At 50.5% G+C, this 10,269-nt stretch overlaps 1 protein-coding gene across 4 annotated transcripts in view; it reads left to right on the forward strand.

The window, feature by feature from the left end:
* Positions 1-9,822, forward strand: part of TFR2 (transferrin receptor 2) — a 200,522-nt gene extending 190,700 nt beyond the window's left edge. For all 4 annotated transcript variants that reach the window (XM_073654588.1, XM_073654586.1, XM_073654585.1 and 1 more), the window contains 4 exons: positions 5,098-5,182; positions 5,267-5,494; positions 6,436-6,576; positions 8,983-9,822. In XM_073654588.1, the coding sequence (XP_073510689.1) occupies positions 5,098-5,182; positions 5,267-5,494; positions 6,436-6,576; positions 8,983-9,216 (688 nt within the window). In that variant the 3' untranslated portion in view covers positions 9,217-9,822. The remainder of the gene's footprint in view (positions 1-5,097; positions 5,183-5,266; positions 5,495-6,435; positions 6,577-8,982) is intronic.
* The last annotated feature ends 447 nt before the right edge of the window (positions 9,823-10,269 follow it).

The following is a 10,269-nucleotide window of genomic DNA, read 5'->3' on the forward strand; positions in this document are numbered from 1 at the left end:
CCAGCCCCATCATTCTCATTTTGTATACCAACCTATTATGTGGCACGCTATCGAACGCTTTTGAGAAGTCGAGATACACGACATCCACTGGTTCCCCCTGATCTACTCGAGAGCTAACCTCCTCGTAGAAGTCAATCAGGTTTGTTTGGCAGGAGCGATTCCTCATGAATCCATGTTGGTTCGGGGTTAATAGATTATTAGCATCAAGATGCTCCATGATTGCCTCTTTAATGAAGCCTTCAAAAATTTTGCCCACAACGGACGTCAGACTCACCGGCCGATAGTTTCCGGCGTCACTTTTCGCTCCCTTTTTGAATATTGGCGCTACATTCGCCTGTCGCCAATCAAGTGGCACAGACCCAGTCTCAACAGAGTCCTTAAATATAAGATATAACGGTCTGTCTATCACGTTACTTAGTTCCCTTAGTACCCGTGGGTGTATGCCATCAGGTCCTGGTGATTATTTTAATGTTACTGAGGCGTTTCTGTACCCCAGCTTGGGTTAGATTTGTCATACTTAGTGGAGGATTAAGCTTGTCACTTCTCATTTCGCCTGTTAGTTCTTTTTCCTTTGTGAAAGTTGACGAAAAAAATGTATTTAATAGATTAGCTTTATCCTCATCTTTCTCTATGATTTTGCCTTCCTCACTTTTTATCGGTCCAATATTGGGCAAGGTGATGATGCGGGAACTTTTGTTTGGTGCCGTTCCAATGAGATTTATAAAGATGACGGCATGAAGAGAACATGCAAATCTCCACAGTCATTGATGATATGGGGCTGCATGTCAGGTAAAGGCACTGGGGAGATGGCTGTCATTACATCTTCAATAAATGCCCAAGTTTACATTGATATTTTGGACAGTTTTCTTATCCCATCAATTGAAAGGATGTTTGGGGATGATGACATCATTTTTCAAGATGATAATGCATCCTGCCATAGAGCAAAAACTGTGAAAACATTCCTTGAAAGAAGACACATAAGGTCAATGTCATGGGCTGCAAATAGTCCGGATCTCAATCCAATTGAAAATCTTTGGTGGAAGTTGAAGAAAATGGTCCATGACAAGGCTCCAACCTGCAAAGCTGATCTGGCAACAGCAATCAGAGAAAGTTGGAGCCAGATTGATGAAGAGTACTGTTTGTCACTCATTATGTCCATGCCTCAGAGACTGCAAGCTGTTATTAAAGCCAGAGGTGGTGCAACAAAATACTAGTGATATATTGGAGTGTTCTTTTGTGTGTTTGTTTTTCATGATTTCATAATTTTTTCCTCAGAATTGAGTGATTCCATAATTTTTTCCCTCTGCTTGGTCTGAAAAAAATTACCCTTACTGAGTGCCACATTCTTTTAGTGTTTCTTAAAGCCCTAAAGTTGCCATTTGAAATGACTTTAGTTTTGTGCCATGTCTGTGATCTGCTTTTTTTCACCAACATTAAACAACTGAATGAACATCCTCCGAGCCCGGTGATTCCAGAATTTTTGCCAGGTTCGGTCACTGCTACCTCCACTATAGCAAAAGAACTAGCTGCCACCACCAATCATTTATACAGGCCTCCTGGTCTCCCGTTACAGGTAGAGTATGGCTTCGGGGTGCGTTTTCCAGAGCAAGAGGAACAGAGCTATTACATTTTATATATTTAATCCAGAAAGTAGGCAGTGTTTATAAAAATATACAAAGATGATACAAAAATACAAAACAATACGATATATACAACTACATAAAATAAAAAGGCTAAACGAAGAAATGTGCTAAACCTGATGTCGCAGAGTTGGCTCTGGCTTTTATGAAGGGGAGCTTTTCATTTTGGGGGGGTAACAGACAGAACTACAACTCACAGTGTCTCCCAGGCTGACATAGTTTGGCATTTTCTTTTATTAACACAAGGCTCACCCACACCTCCCCTCCGGTGACTGATAGCAGGCATGGTCAGGGATGTGGCTGGTCTTCAGAAAATTATGGGAACCACAACTTGCATGATATCGTTGCCCCTAGAAGTCCCAGGCGGGAGATATCAAGGTCACATTTCATATCATGATTTTGTTTCTATAGATAGAAAACATGGCATGGATATTTTCATCCATCTGACCGGTATTAATTTGGAGGTGTTGCCGCGACCGACCATCGATGTAAGATAATGCGTTACGTTTGCCACTTCGTTACCATGCTGAAATGATGTCCCTCACATCTGTCATATCTATGCTGTTCACAAAAATCTCAATATTTATAACTGGAGTCTAACTTAAGCAGTCTGCTTGCCTTTCAGCCCATTCTGAGGCGAGAGGTGATACGTTATGTCTACTTGCCATATATCTGTCGTACAGTGGTATGTAAAAGTCTGGGCACCCCAAGTCAAAATTACTGTTCTTGTGAACAGTTAAGCAAGTTGAAGATGAAATTATCTAAAAGGTCTAAAGTTAAAGATGTCACATCTCCTTTGTTTTTTGGGCAAAAAATATATATTTTTTCATCTTTTACATTTTAAAAATTACAAAAAGGAAAATGGGCCAATGCAAAAGTTTGTGCCCCCTCCATGGTTAGTACCTAGTAGCGCCCCCTTTTGCATGTATCACACTTTGTAAACGCTTTTTGTAGCCAGACAAGAGTCTTTCACTTCTTGATTTTCATCCGTTCTTCCTTGGAGAATTCCTCCAGTTCTGTGAGATTCCTGGGGCGTCTTGAATTCTCTGCTATTTTGAGGTCTAGATTTTCAATGATGTTCAGATCAGACTGTGAGGGCCATTGTAAAACCTTCAGCTTGTGCCTTTTGAGGTAGTTTATTGTGGATTGTGACCTGTGTTTAGGATCATTATCCATTTGTAGAATCCTCTTTTCATCTTCAGCTTTTTTATCGATGGTGTTATGTTTGCATCAAGAATTTGTTGAAATTTCATTGAATCCATTCTTCCCTCTACCCGTGAGATGTTCCCCGTGCCATTGGCTGCAGCACAACCCCAAAGCATGATTGATCCTCCCCCATGCTTAATGGTTGGTGAGATGTTTTTTCCCTGAAATTCTGTGCCCTTTTCCTCCACACATACCTTTGATCATTGTGTCCAAAGACTTCTATTTTACCTCATCGGTCCACAGGACTTGTTTCTAAAATGCGTCAGGCTTATTTAGATGTTCTTTTGCAGACTTCTGACTCTGAATTTTTCAAAATTCAATTTTTATTGAAAGGTTAAATAATTTTCAATTACAAAAATACAAAAAAAAAGAAATAACCAGAACAATATCAGCATCAATATATCATAGAATATAAGTATGACGTCCAATAAAACATCAAGTTATAGGAAGAAAAAGGAGGGAAGGGAACATTTTAAGTCATCAGTATTACAATTATGAAGTTACCAAAATCCAATGGAAACCATACATAGTGCAGCCAGGCGCGAACCAACGCGGAGCATAACCCGTACAGAGAAGACTCGCACCGGAGAAAAGGGCGGGTGACATCAGTCTGATGTAACAGGGTAAGCATCGGATTCCTGGGATTCAATCCAGTCTCTCCAAGTCTCACGGTATCTATCACAGTCAGTGGGGGATTGGGCAATCAAATGTTCCTTCCTATTTAGAAGCTGAATTTCATGGTGATGATGCAGCAGAGGTTTTCTTCTGATGACTCTTCCATGAAGGCCATATTTGTGCAGGTGTCTCTGAGCAGCAGAACAATGTACCACAACTCCAGAGTCTGATAAATCTTTCTGAAGGTCCTCTGCAGTCAAGCGGGGGTGCTGATTTGCCTCTCTAGCAATCCTACGAGCAGCTCACTGACATTTTGCTTGGTCTTCAAGACCTTATCTTGACCTCCACTGTTCCTGGTAACTGGAACTTTGAACTGAGGAAAGGGCAACTTGAAAACGCTTGGCTTTCTTCTTATAGCTTCTCCTGCTTTGTGGCCTCCACCATTTTCAGAGTGCTCGGCAGGTGCTTAGAAGAACCCATAGCTGCTGGTTTTTGGCACAAGGTTAGAGGAGGCTGGTTTTATAAAGCTGGGAAATTTGCACCATCTGGCCTTTCTTAACAATGATAGTGAACAAGCCATAACTCTAACAGGCTAATTAATGTCTGAAGCCTTGGTCAACGTCTGAGCACACAAATCTCCAAGGGTGCTTGAATTTTGCATCGGCCCATTTTCCTTTTTGTCATTTTTAAAATGTAAAAGATGAAAAAAATATATATATTTTTGACTAAAATACAGAGGAAATATGTGTCATCTTTAACTTTAGGCCTTTTAGAGATCATTTCATCTTTAACTTGCTTAACTGTTCACAATAACAGTAATTTTGACCAAGGGTGTCCAAACTTTTACATGACACTGTATCCCCAAATTCCTCTGTCAGCCCTGCCTGGTCTGCCATCCATCAGATAATCCTCTTTAATTACCTGTTCACATCAGGGAGGTCCCCTTGCAGCGGGGTCATCTGGAGGTCATAGCTTTGCTTCAATATTCACGATCAACTATGAAATTGCTTATAGATTTTACGACTACATCTATGACAGAGTGGTCTGACGGCATCGAGTGGTCTGACGGCTCCGAGTGGTCTGACGGCTCCGAGTGGTCTGACGGCTCCGAGAGGTCTGACGGCTCCGAGAGGTCTGACGGCTCCGAGAGGTCTGACGGCTCCGAGAGGTCTGACGGCATTGAGTGGTCTGACGGCATTGAGTGGTCTGACGGCTCCGAGTGGTCTGACGGCTCCGAGTGGTCTGACGGCTCCGAGTGGTCTGACGGCTCCGAGAGGTCTGACGGCTCCGAGAGGTCTGACGGCTCCGAGAGGTCTGACGGCTCAGAGAGGTCTGACGGCTCCGAGTGGTCTGACGGCATTGAGTGGTCTGACGGCTCCGAGTGGTCTGACGGCATCGAGTGGTCTGACGGCTCCGAGTGGTCTGACGGCTCCGAGTGGTCTGACGGCATCGAGTGGTCTGACGGCTCCGATGGTCTGACGGCATCGAGTGGTCTGACGGCTCCGAGTGGTCTGACGGCTCCGAGTGGTCTGACGGCTCCGAGTGGTGTGACGGCAGGTCATCGGTAGGGAGTTATGTTCTCCCTGGGTCCTGGAGTAATCACTCTCGTTGAAGATGACTTCTCTTCTTTCTGCAGCATCGTTCCTTTGGTGAAGGACAGCAGCGCCTTTGCTTTTACTGCATTTGCCGGGGTTCCCGCGCTGGAGTTCTCATTTCTTGAGGTGATGCCTCCGTCTCTTCCCATCCCCGCAGTTGTTCTTGCATGGCTCCGCACCACGTAATAGTTCTGCTCACATATCTTCTAGAACTTGCAGCCGTATAAATTCCTGGACACGAAGCAGGATACGTATGCGAACCTGAACCAGGTGACGAATAACCGCCTTCCATCGGTCGTGGTCAGTGTGGCAGAAGTCGCTGGACTCGCTCTGATCAAACTTTCCCACGATCACATCCTGCCCCTGGATTACACGGCGTACAACGATATTCTGCTGAAGCATCTGGTCAAGCTGCAGGGCCATCAGAAGAAGCTGAAGGTGAGGGTTCAAGCTGAAGGTCCCGTCTGTAGTGTGTGGAACGGAGGGCCCAAACACTGCCTAGCACCATGACAAGTGGTTTGGAGGGCACAAACCCCATGGGTCTCTTTTAGAGGCATCCTACAGGTAGTCACGTGGGCTTATGGGATAATTCAGGAATCTTCTCACTATTAGTAGTCCATAGTCCACAAAGCAATAAGATCCCACACACTCCGCACATATAGGAGATTGAGCGGGTGAGCTGTGTACATGGCCTCGGCCATATGTGGCTAAATACCAATGCTCAGGTCCACTTCAGAATCGGAGGGAGGGTGTCAGACGGGTATAAAAGTAACTTCTAAAAAAGCGTTTGATAATTATCAACGAATCACAGGAAGTAGAGTAGCGAGATCCCCTGAAATAGCGCGTCCTTCAATGTTACCCTCTTAGGTTCTGTCTAAAGCTGCACGGAGGCTGATGCCGCGCTGTTCAATTTAACTGACCGGTAAAGAAATGGTTAAAATATGTAGGATGGAGGAGCCATCGGCGGACTACAATGGCACAAATGACAAATTCGGAAGGATTTGGAGCGGATGGAGTTTATTTCAGGACTCGCCTGATTTTCAGTTTGTTCAGTTGATCTTTATAGGACAATATGCAATGACACAGAAGGATTTAGGGACCCCCTGCCCCATTACCCCTCTTTTCCTCCCCTCCTATCCCTGTCGTCGTCCTTTAGCGTTCGCTCTACACATTAGATGCCTCTTTGTTCTTTCTTATATGTCATTGAATTAAAGCTCCGTTATGCTTCTTGGTTTTGATGCGATATATGTTGAATACTTGATTTTGTAAGTAAACTCCTTTCTATTGATACCGACTGTCCGATACATTATAATGATTGTAAAATGCTTTAATAAAATCAGATTGAAGATAAAAATAACTTCTGTCTGGATTTCATGCAGTCGCGGGGTCTCACTCTGGACTGGCTGTACTCTGCCCGAGGCGACTACACACGAGCCACACAAAGACTGAAGAAGGCCATCAGCCAGTCCGATACCCACAACGAGAGGGTCATCCAGTTCTTCAACGTGCGCATTATGAGGGTGAGTGACCTCTGCGGGTGCACTGTGAGGGCAGAGGCCTTCTGCGGGTGCACTGTGAGGGCGGGGCCTACTGCGAGTGCACTGTGAGGGCGGGGTCTTCTGCGGGTGCTCTGTGAGGGCGGGGCCTTCTGCGGGAGCACTGTGAGGGCGGGGCCTTATGCGGGTGCTCTGTGAGGGCGGGGCCTTATGCGGGAGCACTGTGAGGGCGGGGCCTTCTGCGGGTGCACTGTGAGGGCGGGGTCTTCTGCGAGTGCACTGTGAGGGCGGGGTCTTCTGCGGGTGCACTGTGAGGACGGGGCCTTCTGCGGATACACTGTGAGGGCGGGGCCTTCTGCGAGTGCACTGTAAGGGCGGAGGCCTCCTGCGGGTGCACTGTGAGGGCGGGGCCTTCTGCGGGTGCACTGTGAGGGCGGGGCCTTCTGCGGGTGCACTGTGAGGGCGGGGCCTTCTGCGGGTGCACTGTGAGGGCGGGGCCTTCTGCGGGTGCACTGTGAGGGCGGGGTCTTCTGCGGGTGCACTGTGAGGGCGGGGCCTTCTGCAGGTGCACTGTGAGGGCGGGGCCTTCTGCGGGTGCACTGTGAGGGCGGGGCCTTCTGCGGGTGCACTGTGAGGGCGGGGTCTTCTGCGGGTGCACTGTGAGGACGGGGCCTTCTGCGGGTGCTCTGTGAGGACGGGGCCTACTGCGGGTGCACTGTGAGGGCGGGGCCTTCTGCGGGTGCACTGTGAGGGCGGGGCCTTCTGCGAGTGCACTGTGAGGGCGGAGGCCTCCTGCGGGTGCACTGTGAGGGCGGAGGCCTCCTGCGGGTGCACTGTGAGGGCGGGGCCTTCTGCGGGTGCACTGTGAGGGCGGGGTCTTCTGCGGGTGCACTGTGAGGGCGGGGTCTTCTGCGGGTGCACTGTGAGGGCGGAGGCCTCCTGCGAGTGCACTGAGGGCGGGGTCTTCTGCGGGTGCACTGTGAGGGCGGGGCCTTCTGCAGATACACTGTGAGGGCGGGGCCTTCTGCGAGTGCACTGTGAGGGCGGAGGCCTCCTGCGGGTGCACTGTGAGGGCGGGGCCTTCTGCGGGTGCACTGTGAGGGCGGGGCCTTCTGCGGGTGCACTGTGAGGGCGGGGTCTTCTGCGGGTGCACTGTGAGGGCGGGGCCTTCTGCGGGTGCACTGTGAGGGCGGGGTCTTCTGCGGGTGCACTGTGAGGGCGGGGCCTTCTGCGGGTGCACTGTGAGGGCGGGGCCTTCTGCGGGTGCACTGTGAGGGCGGGGTCTTCTGCGGGTGCACTGTGAGGGCGGGGTCTTCTGCGGGTGCACTGTGAGGGCGGGGCCTTCTGCGGGTGCTCTGTGAGGACGGGGCCTTCTGCGGGTGCACTGTGAGGGCGGGGCCTTCTGCGGGAGCACTGTGAGGGCGGGGCCTTCTGCGGGAGCACTGTGAGGGCGGGCCTTCTGCGGGTGCTCTGTGAGGGCGGGGCCTTCTGCGAGTGCACTGTGAGGGCGGGGTCTTCTGCGGGTGCACTGTGAGGGCAGGGCCTTCTGCGGATACACTGTGAGGGCGGGGCCTTCTGCGAGTGCACTATGAGGGCGGGGCCTTCTGCGGGTGCTCTGTGAGGACGGAGGCCTTCTGCGGGTGCACTGTGAGGGCGGGGCCTTCTGCGGGTGCACTGTGAGGGCGGGGCCTTCTGCGAGTGCACTGTGAGGGCGGGGCCTTCTGCGAGTGCACTGAGGGCGGGGCCTTCTGCGGGTGCACTGTGAGGGCGGGGCCTTCTGCGGGTGCACTGTGAGGGCAGGGCTTTCTGTGGGTGCTCTGTGAGGGCAGGGCTTTCTGTGGGTGCTCTGTGAGGGCGGAGGCCTTCTGCGGGTGCTCTGTGAGGGCGGGGCCTTCTGCGAGTGCACTATGAGGGCGGGGCCTTCTGCGGGTGCTCTGTGAGGACGGAGGCCTTCTGCGGGTGCACTGTGAGGGCAGGGCCTTCTGCGGGTGCACTGTGAGGGCGGGGCCTTCTGCGGGTGCACTGTGAGGGCGGAGGCCTTCTGCGGGTGCACTGTGAGGGCGGAGGCCTTCTGCGGATGCTCTGTGAGGGCGGGGCCTTCTGCGGGTGCTCTGTGAGGGCGGGGCCTTCTGCGGGTGCACTGTGAGGGCGGGGCCTTCTGCGGGTGCACTGTGAGGGCAGGGCCTTCTGCGGGTGCACTGTGAGGGCGGGGCCTTCTGCGGGTGCACTGTGAGGGGGGGGCCTTCTGCGGGTGCACTGTGAGGGGGGGGGCCTTCTGCGGGTGCACTGTGAGGACGGGGCCTTCTGCGGGTGCACTGTGATGATGGGGGAGCTCAGTTGAAGCATCTGTCCCACTTCTTGGATGAGACTTCTTGCCGACAGTTTTTTCTGTTCTCGTTCTGACTTCCTCGCCCTTCTCGTCTTGTACAGGTGGAGTTTTACTTCCTCTCCCAGTACGTGTCGGCCATTAGTTCTCCGTACCGCCACGTTCTCCTCGGCCGGGGAGAGCACACCCTGGAGGCTTTGATGAAACATCTCAGGCAGGACAAGGATACTATTAATGATGATGAACTTCGCAAGCAGATCGCCCTCTTCACGTGGACACTGGAGGGGGCTGCCAATGCTTTGAGTGGAGAAGTGTGGGAGGTCCAAAGAAGTTTCTAGACCCCAGAAACGTTTGACCTTATAATGACCACTCTACAGCCTTATGTTTCATGTTGACGGCGTGAATGTGCCCGCTCCGGCTGGTGCCAGGAATGATGAAGTAATGCCTATCAGCGACAGGGCTCGCTATAAACTACTGTTACAACTTCATTATCTGGTGCCATTTACAGGGGAACTCTATGTTCATGTATCTCCTCCTTGAAGCCTGGTAGGATTTTGGAGAGGGCCCATATCCCTTGAAGGCTACTCGGAAATCTCTGACCTTGAGCCTGGGTTCTCCAGAGATCTTCACCATGGAAGGTGGTGGATGGCCGAGCTCATAGCCTCCCACCAGTGTTATCCCACATGTCTATATGGTGTGAGGAGGAGGGATCCCCACTAAAATCAGCTTGTGGCTTCTACTAATGCAGATTTGGTTTGCGCTTTGTTCTTGCTCTTTGTGCTCCATGTGAAGCTGATCTTATGGTTCCCGTTGTGCAGAAATCAGCCGTTATCACGGTTTATCACTGACAGTGCTCAGTAGAACTGTACCTTGTTGTGTGGCCGATGTCTCCAACGTTCCTGAGTCTCTGAAGGCTTTGGTTTTCTATTAAAGGTCGAACTGGTCTTGAGGTTGTCATTTCTACGTAGGATTTGATCAATCATAAAGTCCTTAGATGTGGCTCAGGGACCACTTTCTCACATCCAGCAGTCTAGCATGAGGCTGGACCACCATTGGCCTTTCAAGTAGCCTGAATTGTTCTCGGCCTTGAATCTACAGGGTGTAGCCCCAAAAGCCGACGGGACGAAACCTCAGATGGAAGCAGGGTCCTGTACTCTCCATCATTGCTCCTTCCTGACCCGTCCTATATACCTAAAGCTCTATCGCCATCTTAAGGGCCACAAAAGGTAGGAAACAAAATGTTCACACGGCGGAGAAACCCTTTAATGATAGAATCGGTGGAGAGCGTCAGCATGGAGGCAATTTACAGATAAAAACTACTCAAGCTCTCGGTCAATCCCAAAAGTGGTAAAAACGGAATAGTCCATTAATTACAGAAACATGACCGTTCT

Source organism: Phyllobates terribilis, unplaced genomic scaffold, assembly GCF_046119375.1.
Source record: "Phyllobates terribilis strain yellow unplaced genomic scaffold, ASM4611937v1 Scaffold_11__3_contigs__length_659146591, whole genome shotgun sequence".
In the NCBI taxonomy this organism is placed as follows: domain Eukaryota; kingdom Metazoa; phylum Chordata; class Amphibia; order Anura; family Dendrobatidae; genus Phyllobates; species Phyllobates terribilis.